Source organism: Miscanthus floridulus, chromosome 3 (genome assembly GCF_019320115.1).
Source record: "Miscanthus floridulus cultivar M001 chromosome 3, ASM1932011v1, whole genome shotgun sequence".
NCBI classification, from domain to species: domain Eukaryota; kingdom Viridiplantae; phylum Streptophyta; class Magnoliopsida; order Poales; family Poaceae; genus Miscanthus; species Miscanthus floridulus.
The window spans coordinates 124,286,502-124,309,023 of NC_089582.1; the positions used below are offsets into that span (position 1 = coordinate 124,286,502).

Consider the following 22,522-nt stretch of genomic DNA (forward strand, 5'->3'; position numbering starts at 1 on the left):
TCCACTACCCCATGCGCAGCCATAAGCATGGGGCATTCGTCGTCTTCTCTTTCAGCCGTCGCTACAGCCGTCGTCGTCGGATCCGCCGCCACTAGGGTTAGGGAACTGAGGGAGTCGAGAGAGAAGAGAGAGTGAGAGACTGACGGAGATGTCGGTCAATATCGATCAACACAGCCAGCACATATGCTCGTGACTGAAAGGGCAACATGAACATTTTTCCTGTCCGGGCCCACATGTAAGAGCTGCCAAGCGGTTAAAACCAAACAGAATGGAGATGGAACGGTGTGTTAGACAAAAAAAAAAAGTTTAGTGTCATGACACTAGAATTCATGTGAATTTTTTAATGGTACGTAGGAATAGAGCATCTTTCGTAATGGCACGCTGGGGAAAAGGCTCTATTCCAAAAACCCTAGCCCCATCTGACGGCCACGAGAACTCCATCGCCTCGGTGTAAGGTCCCTCCTACGCCGCCGCCACCCAGACCCCAGGCTCCTCTCCGCACGCTCCACCTTCCCTGCCCCGCCGCCGCCGTCGCACGCAGCCGCATCCGCCATGGGTGAGCTCTCCTCCTTACCGCTGATGCCCTCTCCAATTCGCATGCGGGGGTCTTACGGTGTGTCGCATCGTTTGTCGCTGTGGCGCAGGTGCGTACAAGTACGTCTCGGAGCTATGGAGGAGGAAGCAGTCCGACGTGATGCGGTTCGTGCAGCGCGTACGCTGCTGGGAGTACAGGCAACAGCCGGCCATCGTCCGCCTCACAAGGCCCACCCGCCCCGACAAGGCCCGCCGCCTCGGCTACAAGGCCAAGCAGGTAGATCTCCTCCCCTCTTGACCCCATTGGCGCGTGCGACCTTGGCTATGGATTTGTGGGTTGGTGGAAGGTCAGGGTGGTGCAGGGATTGCCATTTTCATTCATTTAGGATTGTGATTTCCCAAAGTGCTACAGTCTTATGCCTGTCTGCCTTAAGATTTTTCAGCCTTCCTGCAAGCCAGGCGTGTAGTATTTCTGGTGATTATAATGACGATCTTCCTGGACGAAATGAAGGCTTGTTTAGGTTCCGGAGAGCTCGACTTATTCGATTTACCTTTTCCGAATGTTGTAGTATATTTGTTTCTGCTAATATAAGATGTTCAAATTTAGACTATGATTTTGGTATTACGAGTCCTGCTAATTTTGTAGGTTTTAACCTCTTGTCGAGTCATAACATATGCAGGTGTTCGATCTACATCTATTTGTTATATTGTACTAGTTTATATGGAATCTTTTGTTCGGTAAACCATGTTTCATTAGACCCTTTTGTAGCAATGGGTTGCGCTGAGTGAGGTTGTGGTATGTTAGGTTTGATTTTGGAAGTAGTTATGTTGAAGCTTTCTACCTGTGGTAGTATTGCTTATCAACCTATTATCACTTAATAGTTACCGCATATTCTTTATACTGTATGAAGCTGGGTGGTTTGGTTAATACTCCTACATGGTCTCTGTGATAGTTTCACTGAGTAGAAATGAACAGCTTGCACTTGTCTGTGTAATGCTTTGAACTAGTTTACTCTGAAAATTTTGAGTTGATGTGGACTCTTATTCTACTATCAAAATAGTTTTCTTAACCTCATGTTATTTTCGTTCAGGGGTACGTTGTTTACCGCGTCCGTGTCAGGCGTGGTGGCAGGAAGAGGCCTGTGCCTAAGGGTATTGTCTATGGCAAGCCCAAGCACCAGGGTATCACCCAGCTCAAGTTCCAGAGGAACAAGAGGTCTGTAGCTGAGGAGAGGGCTGGACGTAAGCTTGGTGGACTCAGGGTTCTCAACTCCTACTGGGTGAATGAGGTATACTTGAATTTAGTTGAGCTTATAACAAGATATCATGATAATTTTCATCCTAGTTAGTACTGATGCCTCATCTGGTTCTTCTTTACTGAACAACAGGATAGCACCTACAAGTACTTTGAAATCATCCTGGTTGATGTGGCCCACACCACCATCCGCAACGACCCAAGGATCAACTGGCTATGCAATCCTGTGCACAAGCACCGTGAGCTCCGTGGTCTCACCTCCGCAGGCAAGAAGTTCCGTGGTCTGCGTGGCAAGGGCCACACTCACCACAAGAACAGGCCATCGAGGAGGGCCACCTGGAAGCGCAACCAGACCCTTTCCCTCCGCCGCTACCGTTGAGCACATACATCTTTATGCTCTGCTACTGTGGAACCCGCCCCATGCAGGCCATATTATTTGGTATTTTTGTTGCATTGTTAAATTTTGCTACATGTGTTCGGTGCTTCTTGAACTCTGTTATCAGTGTAACATGGAGCAAGTGCTGTGAACTATATTTGTGGTTATCCTGTGTTATCAGTCGATGAAAATGATGGTTTAGTAATGTATTGCTGTGTATTTGGTCTGGCACGATTTAGTGTTGCGGCGGTGGTTGATTATTATTTGTTGCTGGTTGATGTAGATTGCCCTGAACCTTGATATGCCTATTTTTTTTTATAAGGGTGTTCATATATTAAATTAGCAACACATTACAGAAATGGAACAAAATGCCTCCCACTCAACGTTCTGGAGTGCTTGTATGGTAGCACAGGTTGCGTATGGTTCCTGATTTGCACTCAAATTTACAAGCTTGGTATTTCAGTTTGACGAGCATGCTTCGCCACTCTATGAGCTATTGTATAGAGATGTCATGGGTTCTTACAAAATTCAGAATCTTGAGCTGCAGAATTGGAATTGGAAATAAGATATGCCCTTTGTTGCTTGCGAAACTTTCTGACATCGTTTTTTTGGTTAGCTTATGACTGTTGCTCTTCTGGTTCCGTGATTTTGCTCTAGCACGCGCTGGCGTTTACTTTGAAAGTGAGGTATTGTAATTCCGTTGAGATAACCATGGTTGAGTATCATCTTATAATTTGGAACCGATGCAACCATCTTATAATTTGGAACGGACAAAGGAGTACCCGTCATTGATAGCTGAGGCGACCTCTGCGTCGTGAGGCGGCCACACTGCAGCCGACTTGCACAGGCGGCAGCGCAGCATCATGCCGCTACGGTGGCAAAATGACCTCCATCTCATAGGCATTTATCCAACAAATCCTAGCTAGCCTGAAGTCCTGAACACAAGTTTCTGCAATCTCTGTCAACGGATAGGAAAGTTTATTCCCATTTTCTGAGAGATCAAACACTTTTAACTTTGACAAAATGTATATAAAAAGTTATTAATATATTTATGGTGCGTAATAAGTAACATTAGATTAATTATTGAATATGTTTTCATAATAAACTTATTTAGAGATACAAATGTTGCTAATATTTTTTTTATATAAATCTAATCAAAATTAAAAAAAGTTTGACCGGCAGGAATCCTAAAACGACACTTATTTTTGAAAGGGAGGAAGTAGATGCAAAGATTGAGTAAGGGGCGTGCACACGCTATCCATATGCCATCAAATGTAACAGATATTCATAGTTATGCTACTAGACGGATGCATGGGTCTCCTCGGCCTGCTCCTTCGCCTATCCATCCCGTTTGTGCTCTAGAGGTGTAAAAGAAGAGACATAAAAGGTTTAATAGTTCGCTTATTGATTTTAGTCAGGGCTTATCAGCCAGCCAATAATATTTTTCTCTCACAACAAACCAGCACCAGCCGGGCTTATCAGCCTAGAAACTGACCAGCGAACAGGCTCAATGGAGAAAAAGTGTTAGTTCAGCCTATCTTTAGCAGAGTTTTAAAGGGTTTTAGCTTATTGCTATATATTGCCACGAGAAGCTGAAATTGGTGAAAGCCCTAAAAATGACTTTGTCGGCTTCTAATTCATTTGAGGGAGAGAGAAAGAAAAGGAGTTCATGTGAACAATATTGTAAATAGCGTGTAGCGTAGGTAAAGTCAAAGTGGACCTTGTTTTTGTTTGGAACAGTAGCATATCTGAGAAACAAGTGCAAATGTAAATTTCAAAACAGTAAATGAACCGCGTGAAGACGTTGCTCGGGAGAAGCCTGGGGGAGCATATGTTTTCAGTATGTGTGGAGCTACCTAGGATGTATTACCAAATCTGCACATTAGAAACTTTTTTGCTAGCAAAACATCTAGTAACATGTCAATATTTATATCTTACTAAAAAGATGTAAATTGAAGCTGCTCTTAGTTAGAGCATACTCCCTCCGCGCCGTAAAGAGTGTTATTCTCAATGTATAAAAAATCTAAACATTTTTAACTTTGACCAATATATATAAGAGATTGTTAAAAAAATAGAATCAAACTTCTTAAAAAAATTCCAAGATTCGCTTTATCATTGAGACCAGGTGCTCTGATACAAATCCCAATTATTAAAAATATACTTACGACTAAACGTCAAAACTAAGTAACCTCAAACTAGTATCCATGTATTCCAAATTATAAGTCGTTTGCTAAAAAAAATTAGAATGACTTACAATTTAAAATAAAGTGAGTACTTTATATTTAAATATATGATGTTTAGAATAAACCAACCTGTTCGTCAATAAGTTTACTTTTTAACTAAAGAAAATTGATTTTATAGCACCGAAAGAACTCAACTTCTGTAAAATACCATTGAAAGACATTCGTCACGTAAAATACCACTGAAAGACACACCGTTACCTCTATCTAGCATTCTGTCATGGTGGGATAGCAACATCGTGAAATCCATCTCCAAACACCTGAAAGATGCTGGGTCCTGGTCCTCTCCTGTTCGATGTGGAGCGCCAGCACCAGCTCATGCTCCTCTTCGCTGCCGACGGCGGATGCTAGGCGGAATTCCAAAGTTATTGCCGGGTCGCACGAGGTGGCCGTCGAGGAGTGCGGTAAGCTGGCTACAAGCGAGACAAGGTGTGGCGTGCGGAGTGGCAGCGAAGCGACAGCAACAACCTAGCTCGTCGGCCGACATGGGTAAGGATGGACCTCCGGAGGAGGCGACCAAGGCCAAGAATTCGGCGTCGGTGTTCATGCATGCGGACCCGGTGCTCATGGTGCTGGCCTGGTGGGCGCAATAGGCAACGGCATGTCCACGTCCGTGATGCTACCGCATCTTCAACTTCCTCTCCTCTCCTGCTTCTCAACTACCAGAACACACGGAATCTCGTCTTCTCGACACTCGACAACTGGGTCATGGCGTTCCTAGGTGAGCCGCCGGCGCTGCACACGCATGCACCCGTGCCAATGCCACCGCCGACGTTTTGCTTGTGCACGCATGTTGGGGGCACGACGGAGCGGCATGCACCGTGCTGATAATTGTGGTCCACGAGTGTGGTCGGCCTCGCGCTCGAGGCGGCCCATGCGGTGGCGTCGTCCTTGGGCTAGGGGTGCACGCAGGGGGTAGCTTCGCTGCCAGCCGCGGCGCATCACTCGTTCAGGTGCAGCTGGTGTCCGTTCTCGGCATGCACCACATGCAGAGCTCGCACCCGTGGCGATGAGCCTAGCGCGTCATTGCCATGGTCCAGGTCCGACACTCCACCTCCGTGACGTTCTATTCTGTTCCGTGGTTGTTCTCTGCGGTGCGTGAGTCTATCTCGGAGCTCCTGTGTCCTGTAGGATAGCTTCGACTCCCTCGAGAACGCAAGAGCTCGCAAGAACCATGAGCACCACATCCGTGATGTCCACGAACACCGACACAAACGACTGCAGCGCCGACGCCAAATTCTTGCCCTTGGCCGCCTCCTCCGGAGGTCCGTCCTTACCCATGTCGGCCGCGCGAGGTTGTCGCTGTCGTTACCACTCCGCACTCACCCGCACCGTGTCTCGCTTGTAACCAGCTTGCCGCGCTCCTCGACGACCACCTCGTGCGACCCTGCGACAACTTTGGAATTCTGCTTGAGCATCCGCCGTCGGCGGCGAGGAGGAGCATGAGCTGGTGCTTTGGCGCTCCACATCGAACCGAGGACCAGGAGTAGGACCCAATGTTTGTTTCTATCAGGCGTTTGGAGGTGGATTTCACGACGTTGCCGTGCCGCTGTGACAGAATGCTAGATAGAGGTAACGGTGCTAACTTTCAGTGGTATTTTACGTGACGAACGTCTTTCAATGGTATTTTACGAAAGTGGAGTTCTTTGCTACAGAACTAATTTTCTCTTTAACTAATTAGCTTGTGCTTGTACATTTTAAAATAGAGCCGCCATAACTATTGTCATTCTATAGGGCCACAGTAATTGAGCCAATCATCGTAAACCAAAGGATATAATAATGAACAATAACATGAATAAAATAAACTGCACCCACGCAAAATCATCCATCCATGAGAATAGTCAAACACCAAATAGGCGGGCGAAAGCACGCCTGATCACATGCCATCCCCATCCCAGTCCCAATCCCGGACGGAAACAGGTGGCCAAGTCAATCAATGCACGCACGTCTCTCGGCCACCCATCTGTGATTCCTTTCACCTATCCCATTCCGGCTCCCGAGTCCCGCAGCCACAGACGCTTCCAGAAACGAGCATCGGCTCTCCGCCGGGCCCACGTGGAGGCGAGTGAGCGAGAGGCGGCGCGGCGCAACGTCACGACCGGGAATGGGATTCCCAAATCCCTCCCGCGTTTCTCTCGCCTCCGCCATTGACTCGACGCCGCCAACCAGAATCCAACCAGGAGCAGAGCGCCCCAAACCAAACCCAACTCATTTTCAGCTCGGACAACGGGCGGCCTCGTAGCAGAGTCCCAGTCCTCTCGCTTTCTCACCGCGATTCGCCTCGCTTCCATCCGATTCGCTTCGGGAGCCAGAGGGAGAGGAGAGGTAAGGTAATCGGCTAATCGCCCCGCGCGTGCTTCCTTCCTCTTCGGTCGGCTCCAGCTCGCCGTTCATTCCCGCTCCGCCCGCTGATTTGCCGGATCGGGCCGTGGTTCGTTCGATCCCGCGTCTCTCTCTGTCGCTTTGGTTTGGTTTGGATCTTCGCCTGCCCGAACTTCTGTCGGCGTCGAGTGCGTGATTTTTTTCCTCGATTAGGGTTTTAATTTGTCACTAGCTCGAGCTGTTGATCTACTTGGGCTGGTTGGTTTAGCGTGGTTTGGTTTGGAGTTGGCTTGTGTTTGGGTTTGTGATTAGGAGCTGGGTTGGTTTTGAGCTCGTTTGGGTTTATGAGTAATATAACCGTGCGTTTCAGCTTTTCATTTGTTGTTTACGCCTTCAGGATGTCTATTTATGCTAGATGTTGTACGGAGTTATTAATCCATGTGGTTCAGGTTTTCATTTGTTGTTTACGCCTTCAGGGTGTCTATTTATGCTAGATGTTTGCGGAGTTATTAATCCATGATAGGACACTCAATTGAGTGGTGGCTGCGTTACGGGAGTGGTTCTGATTTTCCCTTGTGCTATACTGCTACGGAGTATACTCCATTTCGTGCTTCTACTACAGCTGTTTTATGGCTCAGTGGACGTTCCTCATCTTGTGCAGGTAGTCATGCCGTTGGCTGAGCCGCCCCAGTGGCGCCGCAAGGCCACAGATTTCTTCTCCACATCCAGTAAGTGTGACATCGTGTTGTTTGTTGTAAATCACTCGGTAATCATTTTCTGTACGAATATTCCTACTTCAGTGTAATCATTGCATCAAATTCCTTTGTCATGATGATGTTGTGATTTACTAGTACCCCATAGCTTTTTGGCGCCGATAAAGATAAGAACTATCATGTCCTTCGGAGCTATTATCGAGTTACTAGTATAGTCCTGAGTGTGACTGCGCAGGTTGCTTGTATTTGTATCCTATTACCATTTTTTTTTATGTATGCTTTACCTGGAACTTTAACCTTACTGTACCGATTTAATGCAGGTGTCAAGCTGAAGCAGGCAGGGCAATCGGCTGGGGATAATATAGCTGATGTTGCTGGGAAGGTTGGGTCCGTGGTGAAGAGTCGGTGGGCTGTCTTCCAGGAGGCTAGGCAGCAGCAGCAGCAGCAACGTCCACCACATGAGACAGTGCAAGAGCGTATCATCACTGCTGCTGCCTCTACTGGTTTGCTTTTCAGGAAAGGCATTTCAGAGACAAAGGAGAAGGTTGCAGTGGGAAAGGTCAAAGTTGAAGAGGTATGTATGCGTTTCAACAGAAGTACTTTGACATGTTATTTGGTCAGTGTAGTTTCAACTGCTGTGGAGTTCTCTGTGTAATCTATTTGTTGCAATCATTTTGAATTATACCCAAAAAACAATTTAATGGAAAAAAGGCAAGAGTTCCTTGTTTCATTAGTTGTTCTGCAAATTTGTCTATTCTGCATTATTACCAACATAAAGATTAGTTGAATAGTGCACTAAATCGTTGCCAGGAAAAAGATGGAGTAACAAGTAGTGCACCTTGGTTATTGGCATTTCCAGGTGTGAACATCATGGCAGAATCGTTGGTGTATTAAATAGCTATTTTAAATGTTTTCGGGGTAACATTAAAGCCTATTGAGAAATGTAATTTTCTCCGGGATATCAGAATTTGGACCTTGCATTCCTTTTGTGATGCCATTTGTTCATCATTCTTTATGGATAAACACTAGTGTCTTTAGAGAAACTCACCCTTTTCTGGTTTCATGTACTTGCAGGCTGCTAAAAAAACTGCAGATAAAAGTAAGAGTATCTTGAACAATATTGAACGCTGGCAGAAGGTTTGTGATTTGGAATTCTGTTACCTAGTAACACAATTTGACCTTTTTCGTGTACAATGCTGATTCTCATTTCTGACTCTTTGCCCCAGGGAGTCGCAAGCACTGATGGTATGCTCACAATTCAATATCCAGGATTCATATCTATCATAGTTGACAAAGCATATCGCATATATATTTTCTTATAGCATCCAGGCAGTTATTTTTTCCTGTAGCAGCTTAAATTTCCTGTAGCATAGCGTTAGTTCTGGATTCATATGCCTTTAAGTTTTATGTTGATTACATTGCTATTCTTTGCCTGGCTTGTTTGACTTATTCTTCACTAATATTTTAGGTTAAGTTTATGTCTGTTCTGTCTATTTGTGGATTGTGACCTGTGAGAAATGACCCTCTGATACAAAATCTAAATAGTTGTTCAAGCCATTGTACAGTAAGAGCAGCAATGAACAGCAAGAAATGATCCACTATTACATCATGATCTTGCAGTGTTTGGTGTTCCTATTGAAGCCACTGTACAACGAGAGCAATCTGGTAAAGCTGTGCCCTTGGTGCTAGTGAGATGTGCAGACTACCTGGTTATATCTGGTGAACTGGCTGAAAATTATACAGAAAGCTTCTCTCCATTTTAATTTTACTACTGTATGATTTCTGATCATTTTCTTCCCAGGTTTGAATAATGAGTACTTATTCAAATCTGAAGGTGACAAAAAAGTTCTTCAGCAGTTAGTTTCCCTTTACAATGAAGGTATCACTGCCGCTCAATCATATTTAAGCTTAGCTTAGCTATCATTTGTTACCATGCCCCTGATTTTTTTTTTTTCATATTTTGCAGACTCTGGCGCATCTTTACCTGAAGGTGTAAATCCTATTGATGTAGGTGCACTGGTGAAGTGCTACCTTGCCAGTATCCCTGAGCCGCTTACTACATTTTCACTTTATGATGAGCTTCGAGCTGCGAGGGTTAGCATTCCTGATCTTAGGAACATATTGAAGAAGCTTCCAAATGTGAACTACATGACACTAGAGTTTGTTACAGCATTGCTGCTTCGAGTCAGCCGTAAATCATCACTTAACAAGGTAGATCTGATCCCTAATTTTTGTTACTCTTCTCAATGATGCATTTGCAAGTTGTTATTCCTTTTCTTTGTTCTGTTTTTGGATAATAGTATTGGAACTAAAAATAATAAATCTGAACTGAATATACGATACAGATTATTAGCAGGGTCATTGTGACTGTTTTTGGATGTCACCTTTTAACATTCAGATTCAGTACATATTTGGAGCCACTTAATATGGAACTATATGCCCCTGACATTTTGTGACCGGAAGGTCCCGGGTTCGAGTCGCGGCCTCCTCGCATTGCACAGGCGAGGGTAAGGCTTGCCACTGACACCCTTCCCCAGACCCCGCACAGAGTGGGAGCTCTCTGCACTGGGTACGCCCTTTTTTTGCACATTTTTCTCTTTAGCTTTGACAGGCTGACAAATGTTAGGAAATGGCAATTTCACCTAACATGGCTTGACTGACAGTTTGGGTTTCTGAAAGACTTTTGTAACAAACCCAGTAACAGATACATCCTGTTTTGAATAATATAATGCAATGCTAGAAATCAGTAAAACTGTCTATAACATCTTCAGGGGTAACATGGACTGAACACTTAATCCATATACCACCCAGTGGAAGATGCAACACCTATCTATTTGGTTTGAACCCTAGTGGTTTCTGCAAAATAAGCCCAATTATCAATAAAGGGTTGGGATATACCTAGAGATCTTTGTTTGGATAGGAGTGCTTGGAAAGCAGCTATTGACGTGCCCGAACCGTGACTAGGGGCTCATGTTGGGTTTCAACTCTAGCCTACCCCAACTTGCTTGGGACTAAAAGGCTTTGTTGTTGTTGTATCAATGAAGAACCAAACTGTATGTAAAGTTTATAGAAGTGTAAACAAGCCTTTTAAAGAGTTGGCCACCACTGGGTTTGAGAGTGTTAAACTAGATTTGTTTATTTGTTGTTCATGATAACTTTCATATTACCAAAGTTAAATAACTTTTATGTGAAAAATCTCAGCTCAGGTTTTACTACTCTTCCATTCAAATTCAGAAAAAAAGCTCTTTAAAAAGGAACAACAATGGTTTGCTTAATCAGCTGTAGGTCCAGTTACACATTTGTTAGCCACTTCTATCTGATTGGGACAAAAACATGAGCAATGTAGCAAACAGATGGAATTCTGATACACATTCACACCTGCTTAGCTGTCTTAAATAGGTTTGTGAATTGTGACAGGTACGAGCATAAATGTACTGACTAAAGGATATTGTTCTGTTTTGTCTGTAGAGTGTAGATTGATAACCACATTGTATATCTTTTTGGAGTAAAGCATTTCATAGTTTAGTAATTTACATATGCAAAGGATGTGGCTTTAATTTCTGTATTTCTCGAGTGGTCTCTTTGTCCTAACTAATACTACTGAATCACCTTTGGGGTGGTGTTTTACATTTTTTTTGGGGTATGCAATGCAGATGGACTCCCGCAGCCTTGCTGTGGAATTTGCGCCTTTGATCATGTGGCGGCAAGGTGATGCTGGCACAGATTTGCGTAACCACCTCAAGTTTACCCTGAAACCTCCTCCAAAAATTGTGGATACAACATCAAATACTGCCACATGGGACCTGTTAGGTATGTAAATTCTACTTTGTTTATTTTATTATTACAACCTCAGATTATGTAGTTGCCTCTGATCATTGTGGCATAGAGCAGTTTAGTTTGTTTGTGGCTGCCCTTGTGGTAGTTGTCTGTATCAATTGTGGCATCAATCATTTAAGTTATCAAATCTGGAATTGGCTCATGTTAGCAGAGAAAGGTACTTGCTGTCCTCTATCTTATGGTCCAGCATGAATTAATGATTGAGATCGTGGGCCATGTGCCAACTGCCTACCAACTACCAAGTCACGAGCCAAAAGAAGTTTCAGATGCGTGGATACATCAGCCCATCTTTGCATTACAAGAACTGGTAGACATTTAGGTCACCATTGAAAGGCATGTTAATCAGAGTTCAGCTTAGTTTCCCCCGAAGTGCATGCTTGGGCTTGTAATCATTGATATATTTTGCTTCTTGAGTAGATAGGGCATTTCCTTAAAAATTTCCGTGTCAGGATTTTTCTTAGTGTACTATCACAGTTTCATCAGATGATTTTGCGATAAAGGGAAGTTTTAGATGATTTTCATCTGAAAATGGCTGGGCCTTGTTTGTGTGGGCCATGGATTATTCCCCAAAAGGTTTTTGGTTGTTCAGTTCATGTAGACTATTTAACCAATTGGATTTTCATAAAATATTTAGTTTCTGACACTATAGGAACTACAATCCTATTTGTTCGCAAAGACTTCTTTGTTCAACTGTTATAAACACATTAGCTGTTTAATCGATTGCAGATGAGGATGACGAGGATGCTTCATCCCAAATCCCCTTGGACGATGCTTCACCCCCAGACTACAGCTCCATTGAGGTCATCCAGTGTCTGATCGAGCATCACAATGCCATCTTCACCGACGCAAATGAAACCGTCTGGAGATGATCAGCATCTCCTCTAGACCTGTCTGGTGTTAGCTCGTGCTATGTACAAGTTCCAGGTAGGAAGGTGGATTACCGCTCACTATTGTTAGGGATAAGCATTTTGGCCGGAACATTTTTGGAGTAGGTTTGTATATACGCTAGTGTTAATTCTCCACGGGTCTAGAATCTGGTCATGTCATATCAATAAAAGTATACTTGGATGGATGTAAACCAGATGTGCTGTTTTGACCATTTGCTGAATTAGCTTATACGCTACAGTTAATCTAGGGAATTATTTTCCTGTGCATTCGCGGTTAGCTGGTGTAACATAATAATAGCGTTTGTCTTCAAAACAAATCATTGTAGATATTGCCTTACAGGATTTCAATTTTTTTTTCTTGACGGGTTTACATAGGTTATTGAATTTGGAAGCGAATTTACTTTTGTTGTTGAAGTTGAGCAAATGGCTCTACTGCTTGAGTGCATGAGGTTACATGCGGTTTAATGTTCATTGTCCAGGTTTATCAAAGTTTGCTTACTTGTCTGTCTGACTAGACTAGGATCACATCTGTGTTTGCTTACTTGTCTGTCTGACTAGACTAGGATCACATCTGTAGACGAAAGCCGTATTCTACTTTGGCAATTTGACTAGACTAGACTAGGATCACATCGTGTAGCAGGTATAGAAACGCCATGCCTCTCTTCATAAGGTTAGCCTAAAACTTAACGCTTAGCTCAATCTGTCAACCTATTGGAAGTGCGGTAAGCCTAATTTACGCCATTATATGGTACCTTTGGTCAGTTTTAGTTATCATTTAAGAGTTAAGACATGGACTTTGACTTGCATGTAACTTTTATTTTTCACAAAAAACATCAACTAAAACCGACCGGGTAGTGTATAATCCTAGTAAAAAGATCAATCGGAGGTAGTATAATCCTACTAAATTACTAGAAAACATAGGGCGTGGCGTTGCCGCGCCAGCTTATGCTGTCCCAGTAGACAGTATTGGCAATATTTGTTTAGTATATTCTTAGTATGATGGAAAAGAGGACAACGTTTGTGCTTTCAAAGCACCAGTACTCAAATTGATGGTTAGTAAACAGGAACATTTCATTGCAAGAGACATATTAGCAATCAGTGAAGAGCAAATAATTTTAAGCACCCTTGGAAATAAGCAAATTACAGCAGATTAAAGTTTATACGGATTATACACCAGAGTAATGTATTGTTTCTGTTTATTTACATTAGCGTTGCATCAAGGGTTTCACATCCGAGCATCGAGTCACAATTCCAGATATTGAGAATCCCTGGATGTAAACCTTACTAAAATGCAAAAAAATTGTTGTAGATAAACATGAACGAAGCCTGATATGTAGGGAAAATCATTAGAGTGCATTTCCGGTTGGAATTACAGAAATTAGAAGGTGAGTGTTGCCAATGCTCCATCCTTAGGGGCAAACTCATTTGTAATTGGATCTGTCTAGTGAGCAGCACACCACTGCTCCCCGTCTAGGTTCTACACTTGTTGAAGGAACATTGATGAATTGCTCCAGAAGTTGGCTCTTTGCAACACCTTGGTTATTGCCATTAAGTTTATATCTGCAATGGTTTACGATTACTAAGCAGAAAGCTGACAAATGGATTGCACAGATGGACAGACATTGCTTCCAACTAAATCAGCAACTAATCACACACACACACGGCATTCTAAATCCAGAGTATGGAATAGGGAGAAAATACTTGACGTCTTAATGCAACACAAAACCAGAATAATGCTGAGCCATTTAATTTAGTATAAACGAAAAGCAGAAGGCTAAAAGCAACTAACTTTCAAATCTAAAGATACAATTACCAGTTTTCAGTATTCTTAACACAAATGTATGCATCTCTCCTGCATGTTCTCAAGAAAAAACTATAGCAGAAAAGTAGAGAGTACAGTGCCGCAAATGAGCACACTGCTCAAAGTGAAAGAAAAGCTACAGCTTGCTTTACCAGATAAAAGGGCATGGTCTGCTAACTCTTGTAGTTTTAACTGCAGTGAAATGCACAAAAAAAACTGCGTTGATCTTTAGAACTCTGGAACAGAGAAAACATGATAGGCATGCAGATCAGGATATAGTAGTACTTTCTATGGCATCTCAGCAAATATCCTACACTACTCTAAGATAATTTATTAATAGACCAAAAGGAAATAAGAGAAAGTATTATATGACATATTGCAAGTGATAGATAGAAGGCAGGTGGGGGTCTCCCCTGCTGTATATAAAGTCCAAAAAAAAAAGATAGAAGGCGGCTTTTGTGATACCACTAAATTGGCAAAACTATTGTAGGTCCTGCAAACATGTCACAACCAGCACGTCATAATTCCCAGTTTAAATGAGCTATCATTGTGCTGTGCTTAGTAGAAGCAGTCTAAACAGGGAACAGAATTTGTCTAAACATATGGAGAACTTATTAGCATTTCAAAATTTGATACTAAGTAGGTACTAGTGGGGCACTTGTTCGAGCAGGCAGCAAAGCAGTAACATGAGTCTTGGACAAAGCACCATTTTACGATACAAAGGAGAGGACTATCGACAGTAGGTGTATTTGTGTAGAACAAAGTAATATGGTGAGAAACTCCGCCTATGGTGGGGCGCCTTTGGTGTCCCAGCATAGCAGGTCCCAAGCCCTGATAAAGGAGGAGGGTTGTGTTAGGCGTGGCGAGCCAATGTAAAAACTTAGCCACTTAAATGGAGATGAAACCCGAAAGAAAATCGTTGGGGCGTAACCCTCTTAGCGACGCGCCATATCGGAACCCGGGTATGGTGTTAAATGGGCAAGGGCCGGGTCGTCACCCCCATGACGCGCCGTGTCGTGATCTGGGCATGGTGTCAAGTAACCAAGGATCGGGTCGTCGCTTCCTTAGTGGCGCGCTACATCGGCGCCCGGGTGTAGTGAAAAATGAGCAAGGGTCTTCGCATCAGAGTCGACGGGTGCGAAGGGTAAGGAAGCTAGTCGAACCAACTAGGATCCATTTAGGTAGTTGAAATGTAGGGTCACTTACAGGTAAGTTAAGAGAATTAGTTGATACCGCGACTAGGAGGCGTGTAAATATATTATGCGTTCAAGAGACTAAATGGAAGGGTCAGAAGGCGAAGGAGGTGGACAATACAGGTTTCAAGCTTTGGTACACAGGGACAGTCGCGAATAGAAATAGAGTAGGAGTTTTGATTGATAAGAGCCTCAAGAATAGTGTGGTGGGAGTGAGAAGGCAAGGAGATAGGATTATCTTAGTCAAGCTAGTCGTTGGTGATATGGTCTTGAACGTAATTAGTGCGTATGCCCCCCAAGTAGGCCTCGACGAGAGTGCTAAGAGACAGTTCTGAGAAGACTTAGATGGCCTGGTTAGAGCTATACCTAGTAGTGAGAAGCTTTTTATAGGAGGGACAAGCGCAGGTTTCGAGGCAGTTCATGGAGGTTTTGGGTATGGTAGTAGGAATCAGGAGGGGGAGGAAGTTTTGGACTTCACGATAGCTTTTGACTTGATGATAGCCAACACTTTCTTTAGAAAGAGAGAATCTTATCTAGTGACCTTCAGTAGCGGATAACACTGTAGCCAGATTGACTTTGTCCTCGCAAGAAGAAAGGACAAACGAGCATGCTTGGATTGCAAGGTGATACCAGGGGAGTGTGTTGTTTCTCAACATAAGCTTTTGGTGGTAGATTTTCGTTTTCAGGTGCGTGCCCGTAGAGATAAACAAGCTAAGATTGAAAGAACAAAGTGGTGGAAACTAAAAAGGGAGACGTCAGAGGTATTTAGGGAAAGGGTTATCAAAGAGGGCTCTTGGAAGGAAGAAGACGACATAAACAATATGTGGGACAAGATGGCAACCAACATTCGGAAGGTAGCCTCAGAGGTGTGTAGAGTAACCAAAGGAAGGGGACGCGAGGCTAAAGATACTTGGTGGTGGAACGAGGAAGTCCAAAGGGCTATTAAGGAGAAGAAAGAATGCTATAGACGCTTGTACCATGACAGGAGTGTGGACAACATAGAGAAGTATAAGGTGGTAAAGAAGACTGCAAAGCGAGCTGTAAGTGTGGCAAAGGGTAGAGCGTACGAGGATCTTTACCAACATTTGAGTACGAAGGAAGGAGAGAAGGACATTTATAGGATGGCTAGGGTTCGTGAGAGAAAGACACAGGACCTCAACCAAGTTAAGTGCATTAAGGATGAAAGGGAGCATCTCTTGGTAAAGGAGAATGAGATCCGACATCGATGGCAAGAGTATTTTGACAAATTATTCAATGGTGAGAATATGGACACAACCTTTCAGTTGGATGACTTTTTTGATGACACCAATAGGCGCTTTGTGCGGAGAATCCAAGAATCTGAGGTCAGAGAGGCGTTGAAAAGGATGAAAGGAGGTAAAGCGATGGGACCGGATGGTATCCCAATCGAGGTGTGGAGATGCCTTGGGGACATAGCTGTAGTATGGTTAATCAAGCTGTTCAACCATATTTTTTGATCGAACAAGATGCCTGATGAGTGGAGGAGAAGTATATTGGTACCGATCTACAAGAATAAAGGGGATATTCAAAGTTGTACAAATTACCAGGGAATTAAGTTGATGAGCCATACTATGAAGCTATGGGAGAGAGTTATCGAGCATCGCTTGAGAGCAATAACGTGGGTCTCTATGAACCAATTTGGTTTTATGCCCGGAAGGTCAACCATGGAAGCCATTTTCTTAATAAGACAAGTTATGGAGCGGTATAGGGAGAAGAAGAAGGACCTACACATGGTTTTTATTGACTTAGAGAAGGCTTATGATAAAATACCAAGGAATGTGAAAGGTCCTTGTTTGGTTTTGGTAATTGAGTGACAACCTAGGTGGACTAATTGTGTTTATGTGAGATACACAGGTGATTAGTCCACAGGTACATGTGTGTGAGCAACATATGCCATGAAGGTGAAAATGGCTTGGAGATGTTGCAAAGCTCACACATGTGATGATGAAGGAGCTTAAATGCACATGAGACATGACATTGAGTCATGTGATCAAGGTGGAGAAGATCAAGACAAGACTTGGCTTGATGGACCGGTTGCAAGCGTGAAGGGCAAGTCGAAGGCTTTGGAGTGATGGACCGCGTGGCGGTGAAGCTTGAGCAAGACTTGGCGCCGATGGACGATGGCAACGGTGAAGAGCAAGTAGAGTCAAGATCGATGAACCAATATGATCATGTGATGATATGAAGTGGATCATATCATTGTTGATCGTGTTGGTGCATGTGTTGCATCAACATTGGAGGAGATGGAATGGAATGCGCAAGACAAAGGTATAACCTAGGGCATTTCATTTCACCGGTCATAGGTGTGTAGAGAAGTTTATGACCGGGTTTAGGATAGATGGCCGTACTATCAAGAGGGGCAAACTTGTTTGCATATCGGTCATCTAGTGCCACTCGAGTGATCTAACTTTGCATTGTCGCTAGGATCGAGTGACGTGGCAAGTTGAGTGGCTAACATCCTTTGGGAAATGATTGTGAAAAGCTAACACACATACACATGGTGGTGTACACTTGGTGGTGTTGGCACATTTACAAAGGAGGTGGTGTTTGCAGGGGTGTTGGCACATTTACAAATGGAATGTCTATTTTCTATTACGCCGGATACAAATTCTTGGTGGTTAGCACATTGGTGCAAGGGTGAAGAAGTTAGAAGTGAAAACGAGTTGGTCGCGAAGATGCCGGCGTCGGTCAACTGACCGGACGCTGGATCTGAATGCACCGGACGCTGGCAGGCTGCGTCCGGTCGCGCTGACGTACGGTGACGCAGTTGCTGGAGAGTGACCGGACGCTGGCTGCGTCCGATCGCGTTCAATCGGACGCGTCCGGTCATGCTCGGGAGCTTACTGGAAATGACCGGACACTGGGGGTTCAGCGTCCGGTCAGTTGAGTGCTGCTGCGTCCGGTCAGGTCAAGTGACCGTTGGAACCGGGACACGTGGTCGTCTGCGAGCGACCGGACGCTGAGGTCCAGCGTCCGGTCAACACGACCAGAGCGTCCGGTCGGCCCGACCGTTGCCCAGTGAAGGGGTAACGGCTAGTTTAGCCCTTGGGGCTATAAATAGAAGTGGCCCTCGGCCATGGCTGGCGTGGAGCACCTCAAGGGACTTAGTGTCCATGCTTGAGAGTGCTTGGGAGCCCTCCATCACACATATACTTGATAGTGATCATTCGATTGTGTGAGTGAGCGATTCTAGTGCGATTGCATCGTGAGGTTGCATCGAGTGGCACTAGGTGATCGAGTTGCAAGCCGGTGGTGCTTGTTACTCTTGGAGGTTGCCACCTCCTAGACGGCTTGGTGGTGGTCTCCGTCGAAGCGCGCAAGAAGCTTGTGCGGCGCTCCGGAGAAGTGCTTGTGAGGGGCATTGTGCTCGCCCCGCGGGAGCCACGAAGAGCAACTCTAGTAAAGCGTGTCATTGAGCTACCCTCACTCAAGGGGTAGGTTCTTGCGGCGCCCGACGTGCGGGCTTAGCGGGTGATGCTAATTAGCCGCCGAACCACCAAGTGAGCGGTCGACACAACGGGGACTAGCGTGTTGGCAAACACGTGAACCTCGGGAGAAAAATCATCGTGTCAACCTTGTTCTTCCCGTTGGTTTACATCCCCATTACACAAGCTTGCAATTACTTTTATACATATTAAGCTTGTGTAGTTGCTCTTGTAATTAGATAGCTTGTGTAGCTTGCTAATTACCTTCTTGCTTGTGTAGCATAGAAGTAGCTCCCTTGCGTGGCTAATTTGGTTTTAGTAACCTTGTTAGTCACATTGCTTAGTTTGTGTAGCTAAGTATTTGCGCTCTCTAATTAGGCATTGGTTGCCTTGTTATTAAGCATTGCTAGTGAGCTTAGTTAGCTTTGTGCTTTTGCTTACTAGCATGTGTAGGAGCTCCCTTGTTGCTTAAAGTACTAGTGGCATAGGTTTGTGTGACCTTGCTCCTAGAATTGTTTAGGAGAGCTCTAGCTAGCCCGGCACCTTTGTTGCATAATTGTTATCTTTGCAAGGTGCTAGTGAACATATATAGTGGGGTATAGTCTTGGCTAGACCGATAGTTTTAATTCCGCATTTATATCGGTTAGCCGACGCGATTAAGTTTTAGAAAAGACTATTCACCCCCCCTCTAGTCACCATCTCGACCCTTCAGAATGTTATGTGGTGGGCTTTGAACAAACATAAAGTCCCAACGAAGTACGTTGGGCTCATTAAGGACATGTACAACAATGTTGTGACTAGAGTTCGAACAAGTGATGGAGACACGGATGACTTCCCGATTAGGATAGAACTACATCAAGGGTCAACTTTGAGCCCTTATTTGTTTGCTTTAGTGATGAATGAGGTCACAAGGGACATATAAGGGGACATCCCTTGGTGTATGCTTTTCGCGGACGATGTAGTGCTAGTTGATGAAAGCCGAACAGGAGTGAATCAGAAACTGGAGTTATGGCGGGAGACTTTGGAGTCCAAAGGTTTTAGACTTAGTAGAACTAAAACTGAGTATATGAGATGTGACTTCGGCACTACTACTCGGGAGGAGGAAGATGTTAGTTTGGAATGTCAAGTAGTGCCTAGGAAGGATATCTTTCGATATTTAGGATCAATGCTACAGAGGGATGGGGATATTGATGAAGATGTTAGCCATAGAATCAAAGCAGGGTGGATGAAGTGGCGGCAAGCATCTGGTGTCCTATGTGACAAAAGGGTACCACAGAAGCTAAAAGGCAAGTTTTATAGGACGGCGATTAGACCTGCTATGTTGTATGGTGCAGAATGTTGGCCTACGAAAAGATGACATATTCAACAGCTAAGTGTCGCGGAAATGCGTATGTTGCGTTGGATTTGCGGTCATACAAGAAGGGATCGAGTTTGGAACAATGATATACGTGAGAGATTAGGGGTAGCGCCAATTGAAGAAAAACTTGTCCAACACCGGTTGAGATGGTTTGGACATGTGCAACGGAGACCTCCAGATGCACCGGTGCATAGTGGAATCCTAAGTCAGGATGGTAACGTGAAGAGAGGCAGAGGAAGACTGAAGTTGACTTGGGTACAGGCAATAAAAGGAGACTTGAAATGATGAAATATATCCAAAGACTTAGCCTTAGATAGGAGTGCTTGGAAGACAGCTATTCACGTGCCTGAACCTTGATTGCTTCTGTTGGGTTTCAACTCTAGCCTACCCTAACTTGTTTGGGACTTAAATGCTTTGTTGTTGTTGTTGTTGTTGTAAAGTAATATGGTGAGAATTAAGCTTAACTTTCCAGAAAAACTTTAGTATCAAACTAATCCAATTTCACTTGAAATGCATGTACAAGACAAAATTGAGATGCGCAGATCACAATTCCATTGTATCATGAAACAATGGTTTAGTGGTAAAGTACCGCGGTTCAATGACAGTAAGTGAGACTTCAATTTAGTCATGAAGCAATAAGACATATGAGTAGGCATTAATTTCTGAGGAACTGATGAAGTGGATGTACTATTATTTTCAGAAATAGCAAAACTAAAATGCAAAGGCTCAACTATTTTAGAGATATTAGTAGAAACCAGTCTTATGTTGCATAATTAAATAGTTAACAGATATAATGTGAACACACTTCCAGTTTTGCTGAAATGAATTTGAGAAAATGTATCTTTGTAGATGGGGCTGCAACAATGGTATTGCAACTACGGGTATTTCAGCATCATGGAATCACCATGCAGGTAAAGAATTTTTATTTTTTGTTACCCTTTTTGTTTTGCTTAATCAATGACTCCACGAAGATAGCCAGAGTATCAAGACACGCTAGCCTCTACCATGTGTATTTCAGTGTATTCAGGATAGATTTTGATGTTGTTGATCCACACGACATAGCATGTATATCTAGCCATCTAGGGAGACATTATGTCAAACAGTTAGCATGTATGCTTCAAAAAAAAAGTTAGCATGAATGACTGCATAATAGGAGCTCACATCACTACCGAGAGGTAAAAGAAAGAAAAATCAACTATGACTCACAACGACCAGGATGAGTGATAATGATTTGACAATGCCGATCATAAGTCATTAGCGAGGTGGAGATGAAGCTGCAGTGCAGAGCACGCAACTACCCTTTTTGGCCACCGCGGCCTTCAGGAACACCATCCTCCACGTCCGATTTTCCCGCTTGAGGTCACGACACCAGGATGGAACCCAGCAACACCACCGCTGCCGCACGGGACAGCCATGCTCGGGACATGTGCTGGGGACGGAAGGACCGCCGCCGGCATGACGCCGCGGGAGAAGTCGGATAAGGCGGAGGCCCGGAATGCGGGAGATGTAGTCGCCCAAGCAGCAGCGAGGTCACGGGCGTAGGGAAGCCCTTGGTCCGGCGCCGAGCCGCATCACCGGTGGAGCACCGCGCCGCCTTGCTCGGGTTTTTCCTGCTCTTCCATTCGAAGATTCTCGACAGCTTTCGGGTCAGCACCCGAACTGACCCGCAATCGGACGGACGAGGCTGTGGCATGTCGTAAATGATACGTAAATTTTCAGCCGAAACAATATTTTTCTCTCACACAAACTAGCCGGCAGTACTTTTTCACGAACTAGCAACGATACGAACCAGTCAGCCTGTTCGGTTGGCTGGTTCGTATCGTTGCTGGTTCGTGAAGAAGTACTGCTGGCTGGTTTGTGTTACAGAAAAAAACTGTTTCGGCTGAAAATTTACGATCGTTTACGACAAGCCACATCCAAACGTTCCTCGCAAGATCCTACGGTTAATGGGTTAGCGGGTAACGTGGCCATATCCATTGCCCGAACCTTGGCTCTGGTCTAGAAAGAAAGAGATAAGCTTTAAATACGAAATGTCATCCCAAATTAATATGGAAATGTTATACGGTTCTTGCATTTAGAACATGTTCATCTAATATCAAAAGTGTGTTTGGTATGTGCCAAGGTGTGTCCAAGCCAAGCCAAAATTTGGCTGCTCTGCAACATTGGGCATCATTTGATTTTCAAAATTTGGTTTGTTAGGCCCCGTTTAGTTGCTGGCCGATTCGGCGCCGGCGGAATTTCGAAACACTGTAGCGCACTGTAGCATTTCGTTTGTATTTGGTAATAATTGTCCGATCGTTGACTAATTAGACTTAAAACATTCGTCTCGCAAAGTACAACCAAACTGTGCAATTAGTTTTTGATTTCGTCAACATTTAGTCCTGCATGCATGTACCGCAAGTTTGATGTGATGGGGAATCTTCTTTTTGCATAGTGCCAAAATTTGGAATTTGGGGTAACTAAACAAGGGCTTAGTTTTCTCTTTCGGCCAGTAACCATGGCAGCTGTAGCTTCAGCCTTCAGGGCCCAGGCCGGAGCCAGCAGCGGACAGAAAAACCCTAACG

The 22,522-nt window shown here is 44.2% G+C and overlaps 2 protein-coding genes across 4 annotated transcripts; both read left to right on the plus strand.

Moving 5' to 3' along the window:
• The first annotated feature begins 400 nt into the window (after positions 1 to 400).
• LOC136546777 (large ribosomal subunit protein eL15z) lies at positions 401 to 2,374 on the plus strand. Its single transcript, XM_066538755.1, has 4 exons — positions 401 to 556; positions 645 to 811; positions 1,626 to 1,823; positions 1,923 to 2,374. The coding sequence occupies exons 1-4, from the start codon at positions 553 to 555 to the stop codon at positions 2,166 to 2,168; spliced, it is 615 nt and encodes a 204-aa protein (XP_066394852.1). The 5' UTR covers positions 401 to 552; the 3' UTR covers positions 2,169 to 2,374.
• A 4,202-nt stretch (positions 2,375 to 6,576) lies between these two features.
• Positions 6,577 to 12,431, plus strand: LOC136542326 (uncharacterized Rho GTPase-activating protein At5g61530-like). 3 transcript variants are annotated; one of them, XM_066534708.1, is made up of 10 exons: positions 6,577 to 6,730; positions 7,389 to 7,455; positions 7,761 to 8,014; positions 8,515 to 8,577; positions 8,667 to 8,685; positions 9,061 to 9,159; positions 9,242 to 9,319; positions 9,407 to 9,651; positions 11,094 to 11,250; positions 12,004 to 12,431. In XM_066534708.1, exons 2-10 carry the CDS (start codon positions 7,395 to 7,397, stop codon positions 12,144 to 12,146), a joined length of 1,119 nt encoding a protein of 372 aa, XP_066390805.1. In that variant the 5' UTR covers positions 6,577 to 6,730; positions 7,389 to 7,394; the 3' UTR covers positions 12,147 to 12,431. The 3 variants fall into 3 exon arrangements, with proteins under 3 accessions (XP_066390805.1, XP_066390803.1, XP_066390804.1); XM_066534706.1 differs by having other exon boundaries at positions 6,580 to 6,735; XM_066534707.1 differs by having other exon boundaries at positions 6,595 to 6,836.
• The last annotated feature ends 10,091 nt before the right edge of the window (positions 12,432 to 22,522 follow it).